Genomic DNA, 22,612 nt, shown 5'->3' on the forward strand with positions numbered 1-22,612 from the left:
ACAATTATAATACACCTCAAAAAATGCAGCAGATATACATGTATGCAACACTCAACAGAATATGTGTTCAGCATACTATATCCTGTAACTTCACTTGTACATACTATGTAAATGTATACGTATTTACTGTGCATAGAGAAAAATATAAAACTCTCAAAGTGTCCTGGTCTGTCTCTCTCATGGATTCCGAAACAGAAAATGAAAGAAAACTTGCGAATCAAACGCTGGTCCCAGATAGCGTCTCACACCTGCGTAGGGGAGCCTCCGTGTCCTGTCACCTCCTTCATTAAGCCACCAACACCATCCTGAGCACTCGAGCGGACCCGTGTTGGAGCGGCCCGCTAATCCTCAAGTGCAAATCAGAGAAAACTCTCAGCACTCTCAGGCTAATGAAGCAAGCGGGGAAGGCTGATGGCGAAGAGGAGAGACAGAGGAGAGGCTCTTCAATTCGAAGAGGCTGGAATGTTTTTTTCCTGATTACAGGAGTAGCGATTAACGGGAGGACTTGGCTGCTTATTGCGAAGAGGAGGCGAGGAGGAGTTGCGAACGCCAGTTCAACGTTGCCCCATCAACCACAAACGTGAAGCCTATAACTGATATAATGCTCCTTTATCGCTACACTGAATCTAACAGTATATTGTCTCAGCTTTTTTGTTTTGTTTAACACTACACATGTATATCTCGTTGCATCTGCTAAGACAACACCAATGCATTTCTCATAAGGAATATGATACATTTCACTATATTCTGCAGCACGATAAGGGCCAAGGAGCTATTGAGCTCATATGTAAGGTACAGTATGAGATATATACATTTTCACCAACAATGAGGCTTTTGTTATTATTTTTTATCTTTTTAATCAAAGACAGGGTGATAACAGCAGGTAATATGTATGTATGCAAGGAAATTGAAAATGGGTCACACCATCCATTTCTTCATATGCAATAAAGTTCAGGCTGCATTTCGCCCACATCTCTTTGCAATGATCCCTCATGGCTTTGCATTGCTTCCTCACCACGCTGCCTTTGATTTCAAGAGCTGAACTATTCTGCAACATTTGTTGATGTGGTTCTGCAAGTAAATGCTGCAGAATTGTGCTCCTCTTGGAATTGTTCTTCTTCGCTGACCGCCAGGAGAGAAAGCCCATTATCTTCAGCCAACACACTGTAAGATCCAGAGAATGGATCTCACACATGACCAGCCAACACACACACACAGATATGCAGGCATGGGGTAAAGGTGCAGGGTAATTCAAAGGAGATGTGTTGACTTGGCTCTGACATTTTCTGCTTATTTCCAGCATTTTTAAGTGTTACTATTCCTGTTCGGATCACGCAACATCACCAGCTTTGCAAAACCAGGAAACATCTTGAGATCATTTCTCTCCACTCGTCAGTAAGAATCCAATGTCCAATATCTCAATGATCACAGACCTTGCCAAAACTGTTGAGTAAGTAGTTGTGTATTTTTCAGTTCGGATTAAGTCACCGAAAGAAACTGCTTTTGGTGAACAACTCAAAAACACTGAAGCGAAGACCCATGACTGTCCTGCATGTGTGTATTGTCCAGTCCAGCGTTGAGTCATAATCCGCTACAAAGATTTTCTTGGTCACACAGCTGATGCAAAAACACGCAACAAATCTGTCTCATCAAGGGAATGTCCAACATATCAGAGGTGGAAACGCTGACGGTTCAGATCCTTCTGGTCCAGCTGATACGTGGATAGAGTACAGAGAGACGGACAGGTCTACTGCACGTACAGGACCAGTCTGTGTCTGCGATGTCGTTGGGGTCCAGTGAGTACATACTGTAGTAACAGACCTCACCAATCCATTCTTAGGTCTCTGTAATGTTCAGGATTCACCTCCAGGTCTCTGTAACTTTGGGTTAAGGGCCTAAAATGAGATCACAGCCTCAAAGGTCAGCGGGGTCAGATGCTGTAAAAAAAAAAAATTCTGTCGATAGAAGCTTTGGTTGGTTGCTGACTTTTACTACTACAGCACGAGTGGAGGTCAGAGGTCGTCAGCCATGTTTGCTCCGTTTTATTTTGTGTTTTTATGATCTGTGCTGTAACGCTGCCAATCTCAATATCTGCACATCCGCTCTCTAACATTTCAATATACGATAAACCAACTTTACGACGTTCATATCCTGCCTGTGTTCAGGTGCTCCCTACCAGTCCAGCCCGACTTCATTTGGACGCAGACAAGGACTCACATAAGCATTACGGCACACCATAGCCACACTCCTCATCCATTACGGTTAAAGGCAGCACTGCGGTGTTCATAAAACGTTTAGTGATTATAGCCGACTGTGTTACCTGACCTTGTAAAATATTACGACCATACTTAGTGTATAAGGCCTTGTGGTAATTTTATAAGAGACAATAAATCATTCTGAGAGTTTGTTGCGCTTCTCGTGGCGTTTCTTCCATGTGTTTAGCTACATTTTACATATGAGATTTGCAGAAAAAGTGAAAAAGTGTGTTCATGTAGTCCTGTTCTGCTCTGATGCGTGTGTTGATGCGGAGAAACAACTGATGCACTTTGTTATTTCCGGTTAATTTGCAGACTTTAAGGCCATGTTCCTCTTTGTCACTGACAAACTGTCTGCTTCAGTTTAATCTGTAGTTTGTCACAGAGCTGTTGCGATGTCCATTGGTGCGTGCGTGCGTGTGTGTGTGTGTCTGTCATTAATACCTGCGTGTGCTGACCTCCTGGCCACCGCGTGCGTGTCCGTCCTCGGGTGATGCATGGTCAGCCATGGAACAGGACCGCCGTGGCCTTGGAACACCGTGGCCAGACAGATTGCGGCAGAGGAGAGGTGAGGTTGGAAGAGGAACATCCCCTCGGTTCAGCGAAGGTCGGGCAGCGGCATCATTAGGTTGACAGTCTAAAACGGGTTCTGCTGGGGTGGAGGGGGAGGGGCCGGGGGGGTTGACTGACGCTTTTTGACACAAGGACACATCGGTATCAGAGGTTAATGGCGGAGGCAGCCTTGGTGCGCCATAGGGGATGCCACTTATCACACTGATACAGATAGCCTCTGTGTGTGGCAGTGTGTGTGTATATGTGTGTGTGTGTTTGAGGCTGGCAGCTGCTCTACATGGCTTTGACCTGTTTAGGTCGATGTTTTGGCAGGTTATGTCACTTTACCCACCGAGCGTGAAATGGCAGAGAAACGGAGATGAACCCCCAAAGCTTAAGCATCTCACAATCTGACGAGACCGACCGTCAGTCAGCGGGGCGAACAAAAGCGCTGGGGTGAAAATGCTGCTCTGTTTCTGCTGTTTCAGTCTTTCCGCTTGCTAGTTGTCAAGGAAATTGCTTAATGGGATGTGAACATCAGTATTCTGTACCTTTTTACAATGTAATCAAAATGTCACATCTATCAGCCACCTGGGGTTCCTATAGTGCTTCTTTGTCTTCTTAGAGAGCTGTTATTGAGCCATTGCATGTGATATTGAGCTTTACATACGTATAAACTTGACTAATACAATAACTGCAATCAAACAATGTTTCAAACAAAGTTTTCAAGTTCAAGTTGCTGCTTTTTAAAGGTTTTGGAGGGTTTTTACAGAAGACTAGACAAATACTGACCATATCCGCTAATGTGATGTGGGGTTTGTGTTGGTAACGTGAGAGAAAAGCCGTAACCATTTTTGGGTCAATGCATATGTATTTGAGGGCGTTCTAATTTTAAAGGGAGGAGAAAATGGAAATGAATGCATATGGTTCACTACAGCTGATTGATCATGCTTGCGGCAAAGGTGATTGCGTCTATGATTTACCGTCTTTTAAAAGCAGGTGATACCGTCTTTGCGGCCCGAGACTGAAGGCATGGCAGCCGTTGTCATTCTGTCATAGAAAGCAACATCATCAGCATAGTAGGGAACGTTTGCAGAGGAGAAAGTGTTTTTTAATAGAATTGCAATCGATCTTCTGCCGCTTCTTATTTGTAATCTTCTGCCCATCTAGCAATATCAGGATTTCTATTTTATTTTCAGTTTTACATTTTATATGAATAGTCTTTTGAACTGTTTTTGGGTGGTCGATCATACAAAAGTCATCACCAACAATTACTTATGACTGTCATCTACTTGGAAAAGCATGATGGCTCAGCACTCGAGGTCGGAGTCCAAGTTTCTTTGGCACCAGTCTCTCTTTAAACAGTGTGACGTGATAACGGTTTGCGTCCCTGCCAAACTTTCAAAGACAAACTGCAGATAAGTGAATCAGGGCGGTGTTGGGTTCGTGTCCCGTGGCGCGTTCATGTAAAATGGCAGGTCGAACGGCTCAGGTGTCTTTGTCTCTGAGCGAGAGCTGCACGATTACAGCTCAGCCTGCCTCACAGTATTCAGAACAAATACATATATCATAATACAAATTCATTCTAACATTAAAAATAGAAACAACGGTCCCTTTCAGAAGAAGGTTAAAATTCCACTTTTGGAAAATCTGTAAGGAGGAAGATTGCCTGTTGGATTTGTTCTTTGCTGTGATATTTATAGCTGTAAAGTGAGATTGACTTTATTGGTTTTGTTGTTTGCGATGCTGTTGAGCTAACATGGAGCTTTACTCTTTACATCCAGCACTGCCGTGGAAATCACTCCTGGACTTTACTCTGTCAGGCTTGACATTTGTAGACTTGCGCTGTTTTATGTCTGTGCTCTCATGTCACATAAACTAAACTAACGCTCAATGTTGAGATACACAGTAAAAGTCAATGTTGACCCATATATCTGCGTGGGGGTGTGTGTGTGTGAACCTCTTAGCCTTTATCCAAATTGTCCCTGTTTGATCAGTGTCATGGTTTCAGGCTGTCCTCCCCTCAGCTCCATTTATTACAGGCAGCAGTAGAAATCCTCAAAGGCTCTGGGTGCTTGAAGGTGAATCCCTTAAAATGGCTCAGCTTGTGTTACCTTGTTAAATCGATGTGCTTGGTGACAAGCGGCAGCAGTGGAAATCTCAGCAGGCAGGAGGCTTTTGCCCGCTCGCTCTGTGGCGGGGGAGGGATTTGGGGAGATTGAGAAAGTGTTGTCAAAAGCGACGGCTTTGGCGCTCCTAATGCTGTACGAAACACGTTTTGATCTCAAATAGATTAATGGTAATCATTCTTACTTTGTGATGTTGGTTATGTTTCACACCGCCAGCAATAAAATAATCCCTATAATTAATCATTAGTTCATGTCAGAGCAGTCGGTTGGAAAGTAGAATGAGTAAAGAGCAGAATGTGAGGAAAGAGGCAGAACGATGACATGAAAGCAAACATCTGGACTCAAATGTTCATAATTATTAGAACATTTGAAATTTCTATGGGACAGTTTTCCAGTTGCTTCTTGCTGTCTGTTCCACCAAGAGAGAGAGGGTGAATGTAACATTGCCTAATTATCAATAATTATCGATGAATGAATAATTGGTTCCACACCTACTTTCATCATTAAAGCAATACATTTAAATTAGAATATGAGACTTTCAACACAACTGATCTCAATTTTTTCACCCAGTGAAGCACAACATAATCAAGAATGTGTAAAAACAATCCATTTATTAATAATGGTGTGTTTCTGTCTTTCACAGTTAATTGATATTGACTCATCTTTCAATTTCAGGTTTTTTTCCATTATGTGTGTATATGTTCTTAAGTTTGTTAGTGATGTCACTCCGTCTGCCTCATATAGCACAGTAATTATTGTCAGGTATCCTTCTGCTCCAGTGAATGGTGTTAACGACATGGAAGCTTGAAAGAAAATACACTCATATGGTTTATAAATGTAATGATACAATGGACACACACACACTTAACGAGTCCTCTGGCATTAAGCAATAACGTATCATAAAGTAGATGTTTCTGTGTGATTTTCGCCCTTGTCTCTTCTCATATTCTGGCACGGTGTCTCTTTGTCCCCCCCAGCGTGTCCCCCTGGCTTCTATAAAGCTTTCGCTGGGAACATCAAGTGTTCAAAGTGTCCTCCACATAGTTTCAGCTTTGGGGAAGGATCCGCTGTGTGCCGCTGTGAGAAAGGCTTCTTCAGAGCGGAGAAAGACCCTCCGACGATGTCATGCACACGTGAGTACGATGCCATTAATGCCATTAAAATGTCTAAGTTATCTATAGTCTGACACCAGGCAGATGTCCAGGGTCGAGGCAAGCCTGGGTCCACTTTCCTGGCAGGTTTCACTCTTCCCTGAAGCTGGAAGAGCTCCACGTCTAATAATCCTCAGACTCCTTTATCAGAGACAAAATCAAGGGTGAGCTTATTACGTTGGCTGATTTCTTTCACCCAGAATGCAAAAATGCTCATTTGTTTGTCAAACTAGTCACGGAAAATCACTGAGGTGCGTTCCCATTTTGTTTGTTTGCAATAAAGCATCTGTCGTTCCTCTTTTGATCTATTAATTAGAATATGTCAGTGGATTCAGCGCACATCAACTGATACATACAAAAACTATAAAAGAGATCAACCACACTGACAGATCTTCCACTTGCTCCTCCAGCAATACTGTGGCTTTTGATTTGAGCAACAAAACTAGGAAAACAAACATTTTAACAAAGGTCAGACGGCTTAAGAAAGCTAAAATGTTACATTCCTTCCCAATAAACGTTTTACTAATAAAATTCAGGCTTCACCTACATGCTCACACATACATAATTCAACCATAATGTTAATGTAGTGACCAGTGGATGTTTTGTCCATAGGCTGGTGAACACTTGACCTCAGATTTTCATTATGTTCATGTATCAACCTGTTACATTCACAACCGTTACACTGGCTGTAAACCCAGACATACTGCACGTCTACACACACATTTCACACACATCTCTTGTTAACGGCATGTTAACTTTTACACCCGTTACCGTTTAAGAGTGTAAAGAACACTTTTACACTCGTTAACCTCTTCCTATGCACCCAAAGTTCACGCCAAGTCTGACTGAAAGTTATAGCACACAGTGAATTCATATGAAACACTTTTACACAGTCTGGGAGAGTTATGACCTCATCTAAAGAGGAGCTGGATTATTCCGGGGGTCTCTCAGAAATTTGCAGCCACCATAACTCTCTCTCTCTCTCTCTCTCTCTCTCTCTCCCCCCTCTCCAACACGCTCTCTGCCTCTCTAACTGTCTCACTCTCTGTCTCTCCCTCTCTCACTCTCTCTGTCCCTCTCTCTCTTTCGTCCCTCCCCCTCCCTCCAGGACTTATCAGCTGTGAAAGTGTACTTTAGAGAGTCCCTGGATCAATTACATGGCTTTGTTCGGCTGCCTCGTCTTCATCGATGATTCACTGACTGTCATTACGACTTCATATTTGCATTAGATTACAGTTTAACCGGACTAATTCTCGTTTAATTAAAAAGCCATTTGGCTGTCACAGAGATAGACGGGGCTCTCTCTCTCTCTCCCTCTCTACCTCTCTCTCTCCCTCTCCCTCCCTCTCTGCAGGGTTGAAGTCTCCATATTTGTCTCTTATGTCAAGCATAGCTATGAAACTGAGTTTGCAACGTTTGCAGAGGAAGTGGAGTTATGCAGATTTACATGTGGACGTGACTCTCTGTGTTCACATCCCTACATTTTGAATCGGATCATATGACGTAATATTCACTAACATAGATGCTGGGGGGATGGGAACACACCTGGTGTACACAGATGAGAAAAGCACATCACACCATTTTTTATTTATCATGGGAAAGTCGATGACGATGCTTTAAAAGATCCCCACCAATTTTCCGCCTCAACCGATCGATTCAAAGATCCAATATAATCAGCCACACACACACATTCCTGTACCTCCACAGTCTTGTGAGCATTTTCAGCTCCTTACACATGTGGAATCAATGAGTTTGTGCTGCTGTAAGTCATCTGCGCGGTCGTTCACCTCGCTGCCTACACTAATTTAATTTTCCAGTCCTGCCACACCGACCAGTATCCTCCATCTCATCCCCCAGGCCCCTCTGGTTCACAGTACAGTAGGTTGAACTGTATGAAAGGCGTGTGTGTCAGCCAGGCAAAGCAAAAGCGAGTCTTATCTTATTCTTACACGCTGCGAGAACCCACAGATATACAGCGTCATTCTAATCAGGCGTTTGTAAGCCACCGCACAAAGTAGCCACTTGATGTAAAAGTAAAAAAGAGAAATGGAGATAAAAGGGAGGGCGTGAGGGGCGACAAAGGTGGAGAGCAGGAAAGAGGGGGTGTGACAGGAGAGGAGATAAAGGTGGTGAGAAAGAGTGAAGGCAGGATGGAGTAGATGGAGAAGAGAGAGAGGAAGAAGGGAGGGAGGGAAGGCGCTGATAAGAATCTCCCCCCGGAGGAGAATAAGAGCTGATTGATGGCCGCAGGGTTGCTTCATGGGAGGGTGGGGGGGGGGGGGTGGAGTTGGATTCTCCCCGATGGAGAGAATGGAGGAGGCGAGATAATGGCAATCGAGGCGGAAGGAGATAAAGAGAGAGAGAGAGAGAGAGAGAGAGAATGGCCGCGTAGCTGACAGAGGAAGAGGAGGCGAGGGGGGGCAGAGGGAGGAGCTGGCCTGTCTGCTGAGATTTCGGTGACAAAGGTAGTGGAGGGAGAGGAGGTGCGGGATGGAGGGATGCTAAAGAGGAGGAACACATTCCATTGTGTGGCAGACAGTGAGGGTTGGCAGGACAGGAGCGTTCAAATCCCCCCCACATCCCACCGCCCGGCCTTTTAACTCTGTCCCGCTGACAGCCAGGCTGCCTGACACACACACACACACACACAAACACAGAAACCCAACGCACAAAGTAAACAAGGAAAGGGACAAAGGGACGAGACAGTAAATGGGGAGACGTCCCTGCTCTCTAAACGCAAACATGCTATATGAAGGTTGATCAAAATAAAGGTTGATTTGCATTGACATTGTGTTGCTGCAGGGTTACATTCCGGCCTCCTCCTCCTCCTCCTCCTCCTCCTCTGAGTACGCAGGCTCCCTCTTGGTCAGCTAATAAATAGGCACCGTGCCTCTTTTCATTTTATGCAGATTATAGCAATTATATCCTCCTGTGCAGTAATCCTGGCTGCTTACTGCCAAACCAAAACTCACAGAGGATGAAAACCATTAAGAAAACGCCCGAAGAATTATGTCCTCCTGTTGTAATGAGCGCAGTAATAAAAGGGAGAGAACTCGACTTTTCCCTCAGCGTGTGCCGCGTGCTGCCCGGCCCGATTTGGCCTCTGGCGCGACTGATTCAGAGGTCATAAGGTCACGTACACTCTGATGAAGGCCTTTTCCGCTCATCGGCTTCAGTCTCTCTCCCACAGGCCCTCCATCGCCTCCACGCAACCCCATGTTCAACCTGAACGACACCTGCCTGAAGCTGGAGTGGTCCCCTCCCAGCGACACGGGGGGCCGCCGCGACCTCACCTACAACGTCCAGTGCAAGCGCTGCGCCGGGCCGGGCCGCTGTCACCTGTGCGAGGAGGAGCTCCGTTTCCTGCCGCGACCACTCGGCCTGACCAACGCCACCGTGGCCGTGGTAGACTTCTCTGCCCACGCCAACTACACCTTCGAGATCGAGTCTCTGAACGGCGTGTCGGACCTGAGCTCCTTCCCCCGACCGGTGGCCCTCATCACCGTCAGCACCGACCAGGGCGGTGAGTGTGTCGTGCCTCTCGGTTAATTGTGATGTTTGCAGTTTTTGTGACTCCAGGAGAGCGACGGTGCCTGCCTATACCCGCCTGTGTGTGCGTGCGTGTGTGCCTGTGTGAGTGTGTATGTTGTGAAAGGCCTATATTTCCTCTGGGACGTGGTTCGGTGTGTTGAACACTTATGCTTTTCATTTGTGATTTGCAAACACTGAGCTTTGTGTTTGCTCCCTCCGCCCTCTCTTCCTCCCATGATTATTCCGTTCCCACATTTTTTCATCTGCTTGTTTGTCCCCCCCCCCTCCCACCACACACACACACACAAACACACACACACACACACACACTCTCCTCCCTGGGTTCTTTCCCTGTTTGTCTCCAAATTCATTTCTCTCTCTTTCTCTCTCTCTCTCTCTCTCTCTCTCTCTCTCTCTCTCTCACTCTCTCTCTCTCGTGCCGGGTTGTCACTGGAGAAATACACTTTCTCATACAGCCTGAATGCATTATTCTATTTCACCGGGGACAGCTGGAGCCTTTACAGGTAACTCATGGTAACACTCAGAGTGTTTTTATTGCATTAGGATTCCCACTTTAATGCATAGCCGTGGCAGGTCCCTGGGCTCTACACCGCGACCTTTCACATCACCAATATACATAACCGCCGCTTCCAAAAGAGCCTCCCGGGGCCTTGAGCACAGTAATAAGCCATGAGATGAAGCTGCTATACACTATTACCTTGATGAGAGGAAAAGAAAGAATCTAATAGTTGCACAATCTACCGGAGCGATTTGGCAGGTCGTTAAAATCAGATCGCCGCCGCCGCCGCCGCAGACGTTCACCTGCAGCGTGATTCCATTTGATTTTCAGCGTTGATTCAGTCGCAGCGTCCGAGTCGCTTTAAACGGTTGTTGGCTGTAATTAAGAGTCGATGTCAAGCATTCGGCTGAAGCTCTTTGTTTTCTGGAGAGGAACTTCTTCTGGATCCTCTCCTATCCGTTTCCTCCCAGGTTCCTCCTTCATGTTTGTCACCTCTCGGCAAAATCCCATCACCGGCACTTCAGCTACTGTGAGTCACAGGTTCACACTGAAGCAGAGGCGCAAACTGAAAGCACATCTGTCAGTGTTAAACGTGTAGGCGCGGGTGACATATTTGGTCTAATTCTGTGCCTGTCCTGCCCCTCCTGCTGAGAGGTGTTTACACTGTAAGGTAGATGTTTCTCATACACTCTAACACGCGCAGGATCCATGCTGGTTGTGTTTGGCATGTAGGAGGATGATTCATGTGAGTAACTGACAGTCTGACTTTTCGTTAAAGTCGTGGCGTCCTTAAAGTGTTCGTTAACGTTTGCTGATAGTTTTTAAAGATGCTCATCAGTATTTAGTATTTTCTGTTGTAAGCTGCTTGTGTGTGTGTGTGTGAGAATGTGGCAGATCAGGAGCCTGCTGTTTGTGTTGACATGTAGTTAAATGCGTACTGATGTTGGACTAATTTTTCTACACCCTTCCTATGGAATGCGGAATGCTATGAAAGTGAAGCTTGTGGACAGAAGCTCCTTCAGTCTTTCATCATCATCTTCCTCAGAAGCCCTCTGAGGCGCCGCGGCTTTCTCTGCGATAAATTAAACTCTGTATGGAGCGGAATATTTCAGAGTGTGCCGTGGGTTTTGGAATGCCGGAACTTGTCCGGTTTTCCGTATTTTGCACGAAGGGATTTGCACGTGTGCGCCAAATCCACTCCATCCTCCATAATGGGTTCGCTCAGAGGGTCTAAGCGAAGTGCTAACTGTATTAACATAGCGTTGTCATCAGCAGAAATGAGACGGCAGTGAATCTGTGTGTGTGAATTTCAAGTCTCCTGTAATAATGTACAGTAACGGCACATGAATGACTTTTCTGTATTAAAATGCAGATGGTCCAAAGCAGGAAGGTTAGTATATGATTTGTTATGCTGATGAAGGGCCGCTCTACCGCACACACACACACACACACACACACACACACACACTCCTGCACATTTGCACTTGAGCAATATATGCCTGTGATAATTTCCCGTCAAGCTTAACCTTTTCAATATATTGTCATTCATGCGGTGAAGCTCATCTGATGTATGCCGAAGCATTTAATCTTTATAACACACTCAGGTGCACACACACACACACACACACACACACTCATACACAATGTGCACTGAAGCTCTGGGTGGAGGTGTGTAAAGAATGAGCATTAACAGCAGGGGAGTGTCCCGGGCCCCGGAGGGTATTCTGTCGTATTTGGAGGAAAGGGTGAGGGGAGATGATGTGTGAGATGAGATGAGGCTCCTCAGACCAGCATCGAAGCTCCGCCTTCATCTGACTGACAGAAGCGTTGTTAAGTCCTCGCCTAGAATCGAGAGCGCCACTGCTAAATGTGTTAAAAGGAATATTTCAAAAGAGAATCGTTCAGCTTCTGTTATGTTATGAACCAAATCAGGGTAGAACTTGACCTCATCAATAGAAATGATCAATGTGATGAATTGATTTTTTTCCTATGATAAGGCAGATCCACAACATAAAAACCAAAAAATTATAGATATTTTTGCTAAATTTTTCCATTACTTGATTTTGGTGCGATGAAGCAGAGCGACGATGTGTGAGGTGGCTGAGGTGTGACTGATGCTGTGTTGACGTCTGGTGTACACACACACACACACACACACACACACACACACACAGCCTGTCTCTGATTTAGCTGCCGTTCACACTTTTCCATGAAGTAAAGGCACATTAACGACAGCTATTTAGCTCAGCACTTTGTCTCCTCCTGATTTCTTTGCAGGATAAATATGACTTAAATCAACCGAGACCGCTCCTCGTCTCACATGCACCAGAAGCACTTACCAGCACGTATCTGCCCGTAAAACACACTCACACACGGACGACAGAAGCTGCTACACATTCATCAACGTGGCGACATAAGTATTATGTCATGTTGATATTACAATAAATTCAGCAGGTAAAATCAGTCCGTTAAAGAGATCCAGTTAAACGTTCTTTGATAAACGTGGCAGTTTGCTTTGTAATGGATTTCCTACTTTATATGTGCAATATAAGAAAAGAGAAGCAGTTTTACTCTGTAATTAGAAATCAAGTTACCTCTTTAAGCCTATAAAGTGTTTGATAAGGACGAAAGCTGCAGTTATTTGATCTTAAAGCTCCTTAAGGAGTGAATCTGTAATGGTGTAACTCTCTCTTTATGACGCCGTTTGGCTGTAAGCGATGGTATATTTTTCATTGTGTTGTAATCTCGCCGAGCGCCGTGTAACTTCTCCACTCACAGCGCGGTTTTGCCTGCGAGTTAAGGCCCGGGCGTCTCCCAAACCGGGTGACTCGGTCAGGCGGAGAGAGAGAGAGAGAGAGAGAGAGAGAGAGAGAGAGAGAGAGAGAGAGAGGGAGCCACAGGCGGCTGGGACGGCTGGCTCGTCTGATGGGGGGGACGTGAAAAGTTAATTGAACACAGAGGATAAGTGAGATGAGTTAGCCTGAGAGAAAGAAACGGACAGAAAAGGAGAGAGATAAATAGAGAGACGGAGTCACGGAGGGGAGCGGGAGTGATGTGCAAAGCAGGACAGAGACGGATGAAGAGAGACGGAGGAGGAGCAGGAGGAAAAAGACAGAATATGAGAGTACAGGGGAGATGATGGAGTGAGGGAAGGATCAGAAGAAGAGGATAGCGGGGTGAAGAAGAAGGTTAATTAGCGGAGCGGAGGATGAAGTCAGCGGGAGTAGAGGAAGAAATGTAGGAACACACTCGTGAGAGATGCAAAAAATTGTTGGGACATGCACAGCACTGTATGTCTGCCAGGTTAATTAAGAAGCCTAAACACACACACACTCCAGGAGCAGCATCTCCTACTCTACACACACACACACACACCATGTTTACAATCTATTGTAATGTCTCCACTTTGAATTACAGCTGTTTTGATATCCTGTCAGTTATTATTACAATGACATCATGTGGTTCAAGTGTGTGTCTGTGTGTGTGTGTAGCAAGTTCAGCCTTTCAGGATGGATGAACAGACTTTATAATTCAAACCAGAAATGAGTGTTGAGAGGTGAACAGGGGACGCGGGCGGAAAGACGAGGAGGTGGCACAGGAAGAGGGAAGAAGAGTCGCTGTAATCGCAGGAAGCAGCTGTGTTAGTGTGTGTGTGTGTGTGTGTGTGTGTGTGTGTGTGCGTCGACGAAAGCAGGTAGAGGCGGATGGGGTGGTGATCAGGACGCTCATGCAGCCTCTAATCAGACGTTGTGTTCTGTAGCTGGAGAGCCAGAGGGAGAAACAAAGCCACTCTCCTCTGCGTGCTGATAGTGAGCAGCTGGAGCGTCGCCTCCCTTTGTCTCACACAACCTAAAGGCAGATGTATAAATTATCCACCCGGCAGGAGACACATACCCTCCTATGCATCAAACCTGACTTTACAACATACTTATCTGCACACACACATCAACACAACCGTGTGGGACTTCACTGTTACCACGCTGGAGGCACTGAATCTCTCCAGGTTTCTCAGTGGCTTCTTACATTAACGTGGATGTAAACATATTCGCTTATTTGCTCACGTATGGCCACAATATTTTGGCAATAAAGAGCCAATTTCCTCCATCACGTCTCATCTCACACAACCCTAAGCAACACTTCTGACACTTCATCAAAATCTAATTTCAGGTGAGAATGCAGGCTTACTACGCGCACACACACACACACACACACACACACACACACACACAGGGACTTTGGAGTTAATGATGTGCAGAATGTGGTGTAGTAGTAGAAGATTAATAAAGGTTATGATCCTGTGCTCATTAAATAAAACCTGTCCTGAACTTTCTCCACTTAATCACATTCACAAGCTTTGATCAGTGATGAATTAGGAATATTGATCGATTCCTTTTCTCAGTATAGAACCATAATATTTATTTGAATGTAGCTTATTGTGACCCATTGTGTCACATATGCAGAGTTGAGCTGTTCAATCAGATTAATACAATCAGCTTTTGAGGTTGCCAGTTATCTAGTAATCAGTTTTCCGGTAATTAAAAAGGTGTTCGATCTTCCCAAAAACCTGCAAAGAGAAAAAGAAGTGAAGCCTGTTATGGGAAGGATTTAGGATCAGCGAATAATAAATATGATCATGTTCACACTGAGTAAAGACATAGACGGGAAAGAAGAAGAAAATCCATTCCCTTTAAGAATCTGAATTGAGCGAGAGTGGGAAAGAGAGAAACTCACGGACGGACGGACAGACAGACAGGAAGACACGGGCGGGTGGACGGGGGGGTTTCCCCGTCTGTGGGAATAACCCGGATAATCATATCATGAGGGAAAGCGCGGTAATAATCCTAATATGTAAAGTAATATCTCTCATATAACCGTTTCCTGAATGCCCGCCTAAGTGGAACGTGAAGCGCGCGAGAACTGACCGCCATCAGGGACGAAAACACCGTATTTTTTGCGGGCGCAGACTTTTACACTTACGCTGCTTTGAGGTGAAGCTGATTTAATTGAATACCAGCATCCGTGCTTCATGAACACAGGATACATATTGAGTCTTTCTATTACATCATCTTCTTTCTTTTTACGTAGAGTTATCAGGAAGCGCTGGCTGAGTATTGCCAGAAATGCAGTTTTGAGTGGTATTCCCGGGATAGGCGTCGTTCCTGACCTGCAGGAAGCGCCGTCATTGATGATTTACAGCATTATTTGCCGTACCTGTTGCCAAGTCTGATGCTAAATAGTGAAACCTTTGGCCCACCTTGATGTGCAATGGCCCTGCGCCCATGCCCCAGGAACGCACCAATGTAATTACACGGCGCGAACTCCCTGGCTCCTCCACCGCCACCGCCACCGCCGCCGCCGTGGCCCTTGCGGGCAGCCCTCTCCGGCGCCGCGGCATGCTCTCTAACTAACTATGACAAATTAGCCCCGCACTTAATTACCGGCCTGGGAAAATCCCAATGATGTTTATTAGGGGCGGCATCATAAAGCGTCGTGTCCGTGCCCCTAAACCAGAGCGCCACACTGGAAAAACACTAATAATAACAACCAGCCATACAAATTGGCCCGAGCGAGTTCGCTGTGAGGGCCCCCCTGAGGCGCCAGGTGGGGCGGAGCGAGTGGGGGGGCCGGGCCGAGCCGGGCTGGGAGGGGAGGGGGGGGAAGGTGACTTTCCCCCCAGGTGAATCAATACTCCTCTCTGCTGGGCCGCCGTGCCCAGCATTGATACGGCTGTAGATTTGTGTGTGAATCCACTGCGAGTGTGTGTCAGCGGGGAGATTTAGCTGTGATCCTTATTCCATTATGGGTTAATAGGAAAGAGCCTGCGCTGATGAAAAATGCTGAATATTTCGCATTACACCACACAACTTTTTCTCCTCTGACATGTAGTTATAGGGACGTGTGTGTGTGTGTGTATGTGTCTGTGAGGGGTCCTCAGTCTGATATAGATTAAGTGTGCGTGTGTGTGTGTGTGTGTGTGTGTCACTGGCCTTGTGGAGAGCATGGTCATAAATAGAGCCTCCAGGCTTGCAGGCTTATTAAGAACAGATTTATCTGCCTCTCTGGAAGGAGCGCTCGCCCTTGGCACCCAGAGCCCGAGATGGCCCCACACGGGCCTTATTACCTGGTCAAACGGGTAGGAGAGGGCGTGTCGGGGGACCGCAGTCCTGTCACGGATGTTGGTGTTGGGAACAAGTGTGTGTGTGTGTGTGTGTGTGTGTGTCTGTGCACCTGCATTATGTTTTTCTGTGTACTTCCATCCATCAGTGCATCTATGAGTATGAATCCAGTATCAGGGTCATGTTCCATCATCTGTCTCAACCTCTCGCTCTCTCTCTCTCTCACACACACAAATATATATTCTTTATGCTTTCGGTAGAGGGAGACACAAGGGGGGGGCGAACAATCGTACAGGATAAATTTACTGGACAGCCCCCCCGCCCCCCTCCACAGTGATTTATCGGCGTATTTATCCCAGTGATGTGCCTTTATCTCTCCCTCTCTTTCTCTCCACTCTGTCTCTCCACCCTCACTCATTCTTCTCCCTCCTTTTCCGCCTGCCTGTCAGTGCCTCGTGTGTGTGGACAAACTGCACGTGTCGGTCATTGTAGTAGGGTGGTATCTCATTTGTTGTACTTTCTTAGATCGTCCCGTTTCCTCCCTAATCTCCCCCTAAAAAAAGGTAATGTGTTTATCTGTCACATCTTATCTTTTTGTCTTTTTGTTCGACCACTCTTTGTGTCTTTTGCAAAGATGTAAGATCCTTTTTGATCGCATCCCGATTGTCATGTTCATGCCAAAACACTGTTACATTAAACATTAAGACGAATGCACAAACGTATTCCCTTATATTCAAAACATCATCCTGGCATTTGTGCTGAGAAAGTGTGGAGAAAAAAAAGTGAGTGAGTGAGGAAGAAAAAGCACATCAGGTGAAGAGCGATTATTTCTCTGCCTCACGTCTGAATTCAAAATAGGAGATAAATGAGATCGGCTGAGCTGTTTGATCATTAGCAGCGTTTGTCGCCCTCTGTCATGATAATTTGGACAAATGACAAAAGGCGTGAGTAATAACCTGTCTGCTGTAACACTTCGGGGAGGAAGGTGTAGACGGAAAACCTCCAGCATCAAGGACGCCTGTGATTAAAGTCAACTTCTTCTCGTCGTCTCATTTAACGCCGCTGCTTCTGCTCTCTGTCGCGACTCAGACGGGTGAGGGTAACAGCGCCCCCTGGGGTACGCTCTCCTGCGTCACCTCTCCGTTTCCGTGTTTCTTAAATCTGAGACGTGGGTGAAAGAAGCAAAGAGCCCTCGTACGGAGACGTGAAGGCGTGTCGCGTAAATGCAGGAAGGAAGCACCCGTGAGAGCCGTCCTTCACCGCTGAATATTTAAAACCACTACAATGACGTTTTTATTGCAAACTATAAAACGATTAAAAGCCATATTATTTTTACGAGTGGCCTATTTAGCCTCTCCTCCGTGGTCAGATGGGAAACATAAAGCTATAGTGCGTGGCTCTCTACATACAGGCACATCCTTTCAGTGTGTACCTGCTTGACCCCTATTCCCTGCGATGCACAGGGCCGGCACTAGCTTTTTTAGGGGCCCTTTGAAATTGCAGCATATTATTGCGAAATCAGACACACAAATATTTCAAATGTGTATCTATACATCTGTATTTAAAGGGTTAAACTTCCCTCTGGTCTGATAATTAGCGCTCCATATTAAGTATTATAGGATTATTTATAAAGCTTTTTTAGAAGATGGTGGGTGGATCCAGAGTTTGCAGGTTTTGGATCTGAGTCTCACATGTCTCACATGTTAATTACCACTTTTCCAGTAAAAGTGTTTTGTACGATGTCGACACGCCAACCAAGTTTGGAAGTGTTGAGTGGAGTTCTACCTTAACATCCTTGTTGTTCCTGTGAATTGCCTCTCACATGAACTCAAACCCAAGTGAGAAAATGTTGGAAGAGGTGATAATGAAGGTTTGATAAAATTAGGAGGCGTCGGGGTGGAGCGGTCCTTTCTGTGATGATCTGAGCTCAGAGTACAGCATCTGGAAAATGAGCTTTATTTTTGGGTTGCTTTCTCTCTCTCTCTCTCTCTCCTTTCTCTCTCTCTCCTTCCTCCTCACCAGTTCCATTCATCATCATCATCATCACAATTCAGTTTATTTAAATTCAAATCAGTTCAAATACAAGACTACAGACTATTTATTCTGAGAAAATATTTACCAAAACAAATTGAATCAGTGCAATTCTTCATCGATCATCTCGTTCTAAAATTATGTTTAAACACAAAGTTAAACTCACTTCAATCCCTATAAATATTTATCTTTTTTCTTATAATTCAATTTTAATTCAAGTCTTGTTACATTTTGCATTCATACAATTTAAATCCTGTGTTAATAATTATTTATAAAGTGCTTTTCTGTTACCCAAGCATCTCAAGTACATATATTAAATATTATGCAGCAATCGTGAGTGTGTGAATAAATAATATGATTAACCTGTTTAGGAAAGCTGTTGTTCAATTAAACACACCCTGGCTTGCTTTGCAGCAGCGCGTGTGTGTGTGTGTGTGTGTGTGTGTGTGTGTGTGTGTGTGTGTGTGTGTGTGTGTGTGTGTGTGTGTGTGTGTGTGTGTGTGTGTGTGTGTGTGTGTGTGTGTGTGTGTGTGTGTGTGTGATGAATGAAGAATCACAGGCATTTTAAAATCTACTCAGTAGCCCGACACAGTTTTAATTTATTCATGTTGTTTGTTATTTAGAGGAGGTCATTTGGGAAATAGAGGAGACTGAAAATTGGTTTGTGTTCCTCTTTGCATTCTGGGCCTGTTTCCTCTGTGTGGACTGGGGAAGCTGCACACTGATCACTGTTGAACACACTGTAATTACACTTTAACATGTCGACTGCAAACTGGTATCAATGTCATCACTCTGTTTTCACTCAGTGCTCACTGGGGACTTTGGCCCTAATGATGCTCAGGTCTTATCAACAGTCTCGGGTTAAACCTAATTTTAATAATATTTGTTGTACTGAATTTGAATTCCTTCTGTTTTAATTTGGGAATATGTTAACAGGCTCTATTGTTTATTGTTTGTTAATGTCGCTGGTGAACTTGACAAACCTCATCTGCTTCCAATGTAAACCATGGTGAAGTTGCTGAACGCTGACACTAGGTGGCATTAGGGATCAACCCCGTGTTCCCATTGATCTCTATCTCTCTGTAGCTTCACTCAACATCTTGATAATTCATCATAATCCATTTATTTCGGGTTTCAATCGCATTATCCTGCACAGCGTGAGCCGCTCCAGCCTGTGGAGGTCTGAGTGTGTGGCACAGCTTCCTTTTACATCCGTGTTCTTGTTTATCTGTGGTGTGTATCTTCTCAGCCCTGTCCAACCCCATCACCGTGACCTCAGCACCCAGGGGGGATTGCTCCCATCAGCCGCCTATCCTCACACTCAAATCCGTTCCTCCGCAAAACCTGGAGGTGAACTCTCAAAGCAGAACACACAGCTGCTTTATATGTTTTGTTTATTAATTCAATGACACAATACAGGCGCATACAGGTGCATTATTCCTCTGAGTGTATATGTGTTGCAAACCTGCCCTGCTTTGAAGTGAGGATTAAAAGATGAATGTTAGAACTGAGAGCTCTGTTGTTAGATAAAGAGATGAAAGGCCGCGGGTGTGTGAGCGTCCACCAAACGACACGGGGAGCTTTTTTTACCTTTTACAAATTAATAATACAGGATTCAGCAGCAGGTTGGATAGGACCTGTGATTCTCCAGATGAACTCTGCTCAAAGCGATGCTGGAGTCGGCCTTGGTTGCTGTTGCTGTGTCTCGCCCTGGCATGGGCTCAGTAATATTTTTTGGAGCGGTTGACAGTCAGACTCGGTGTACAAAGGTGCTTTTTAACCGCTAGAAAGATGGAACCAGAGCCAGCAGAGCAAAGGAGCGCCTATGCTTTGTTGGGAAAAAGCTTTGCCGCTTTGAATTTATTCACTTTCTATTCACCTCTGGCCTCAGTCTGGCCCTCCTTTCTCCTGTCTGTGTGAAACTGTCTCTTCAGCCTGTAATTATGGCAGTAAGCTTTGAAGTGGAGCACAAACAGAGGAGAGACGAAGTGAGGACGGCAGGAATAAGGAAAAAAATATGAAGCCGGAGACGGTTTCCACAAATCTTTTGTGTCGTAGAAATAGATTAGCCTAGAAATATTCCTACCTCAAACACTGTGACTTGATTTTCACAGGTTTAGAGGGATGGTGTCACTCTGGGGTGAATCTGCTGCTATTACTACTGAAAAGGGTGGCAACCAGTGAAACCCAGAGCAAACTATAGAAAGGAAACTAATGACGGCAATAAAAACTCCTTACATTCAAAAGTGGAATACAGTGGAAGCTACAGTTCATTTAAACATACTTATTGTTGCCTTTTGTCACCTTAAACATTTGGTAGTTCTTGCATCGGTGCTATTTTTGCCATTCTGGAATCCCTTTGTCCTTCACACAGTCCTAACCAAAGGCTTTGTCCTTTTACTTCTCTTTCCCCCCTAAAACATTGCACTCGGCAGTTAGATTTTGCCTTTGAACAGAGTCAAAGTACAGTAGTATATCAAGAATTTGAGACCCACTTGCTGCCGCTTCACCAAACCGGGGGAAGGTTGTCGGCATGGAGACGACTGACCCAATAACTGGCTGTCCCTCTGACTTTGGAGGCTGTTAGGGGACAACAGCGGACGCCTGGTCAAGCTTGAAGCCAGGCCAGAGGCTCGGCTGTGCTTAGTCTCGCTCGCTCACGGCTTAGAGGAGGTGGAAGCGCTCTTAATTCCCAGAGAACAGCGTCCAAACGTTCCAAAAGTCCTTCCAACAAACGTCAGTCATCTCAGCCACACACTTCACGGTTCACCTAAGGTTTTAACACCAAAATCTCATGTTTTTTATTTTTTAAGCTGCTTCTTCTGCCTTTTTTTAGTGCCTGTTTAAGTCTATGTTTACGTTTTCTGTAGACGTGCGGCAGTAAAGTTGAAATGTAATGTTTAGTCACAGTTGGCTGTGTTGTTGTTGTTGGCCTTCCTGGATTTTTAATTGACTGAAATCCTAAAGGAGAGCGTGCGAGCTGAAAGCAAACACACACACACATTATTATTCACGTCTCCACACAGAACCTGGTCTGTCCATGACCGCAATGCTTAAAAAGAAAAGTTCACTACGCACTCGTGTGTTGTGTTATTGTTTTTTTGTCTTATTTCCGTACGATGTTTTGATTCTCTGCAAATTGCCAATTATTGTCACCTTCGGAAAGCAGTCCATCTGTAATATATGAACATAAATAAAGATAAGAAGGAAGCAGCTCACATTGGATTGTATCAGGCGATCAAGTTTTAACAGCAGGAAAGTTGATTGTGCGCAGTGTTATTGGCTTTAACGCGTAATGTTGCATTTCCAGTGTTATAACTGTCAGAAAATAGGTTACATCCTCTCACAAAGTTGATCTAAATCCACTGAACCCAAATACGAGCGGCTCAGTATCTTGTCAACCTTTTCACGGGAGCTTATGGAGGTAAATTTACAGTTTTATCCGCCGTACTTGAATAATGCTGTATTTGTAAAAAATTAGCATGATTGAGTGTACTTGTCAGGAGAAAACCTCTCTATGTATTAGGAGGCCGGAACGCTGAGCTTGCAATTGTGCAAATTGTACAGTACACACACACACACAGGGGCGCACCCACACACACGCCGTGCATTAAACAAACGCGCAACACAACGAGAACTGTGTGAAAGCCTGCACCTGTAATGGGGGCGATTATGCTGAGTAAGAGATATGCGCACAGTCACACACACACACACACAGACACACACGCACATGGATGCACAAAGGGACACATAATGACTACAGCTCCATCAAAGTGGCGTGGGACTGTGCAGTAGCGACCTAAATGGGTTCAGATTGCAGCATGATTGGTAATTACCATTGAAGGCCCGGTGATGTATAGCGCCTATATAAGCAGAGTGTAGGAGACCAGACCGAGTGTGTGAGAGCACAGAGCTGTGAGGAGCTCTGCAGGGGAGACAAATACGTCCATCAGGAAGATACACAAACAAAGATGTTGACATAAAAAGCACTGCCACAAAGTTTTACTGAGATTTGAACTTTGGCAACCCAAGGCCCCATTTAGACTTTGTGTTAAAATCGCTGAGTCATTACAGACTTGGATGAAGATCGTCAATGGAGCAAGGAGGAAACCAGAAAGAGAGAGAGAGACAGGGAGAGAGAGATTTATAAGATGGTGTAGTAAAATGTTACTAAAGCTTGTGCAGAGGACCTTAAGATGCTGAAGTAAAAGAGAGAGAAAGTAGAGAAAGAGCGAACAATTTCAGGCTTTGCTCTAATTTATTCAGCTCAAAATCAATTATGTAAAGTGAAAATGTAGCAGGCTGTGTGGGACAGTGAGGAGGGAAC

At 45.1% G+C, this 22,612-nt stretch overlaps 1 protein-coding gene across 1 annotated transcript in view; it reads left to right on the top strand.

The window, feature by feature from the left end:
• The window catches only part of LOC143009922 (ephrin type-A receptor 6-like), a 110,331-nt gene that overhangs the window by 51,634 nt on the left and 36,085 nt on the right, over positions 1-22,612 (top strand). The window contains exons 3-4 of the mRNA XM_076162025.1: positions 5,914-6,069; positions 9,278-9,610. Coding sequence (XP_076018140.1) covers positions 5,914-6,069; positions 9,278-9,610 — 489 coding nt within the window. The remainder of the gene's footprint in view (positions 1-5,913; positions 6,070-9,277; positions 9,611-22,612) is intronic.

Source organism: Genypterus blacodes, unplaced genomic scaffold, assembly GCF_046128005.1.
Source record: "Genypterus blacodes isolate CSIRO-AG114 ecotype Tasmania unplaced genomic scaffold, CSIRO-AGI_Gbla_v1 ptg000118l_1, whole genome shotgun sequence".
NCBI lineage: Eukaryota > Metazoa > Chordata > Actinopteri > Ophidiiformes > Ophidiidae > Genypterus > Genypterus blacodes.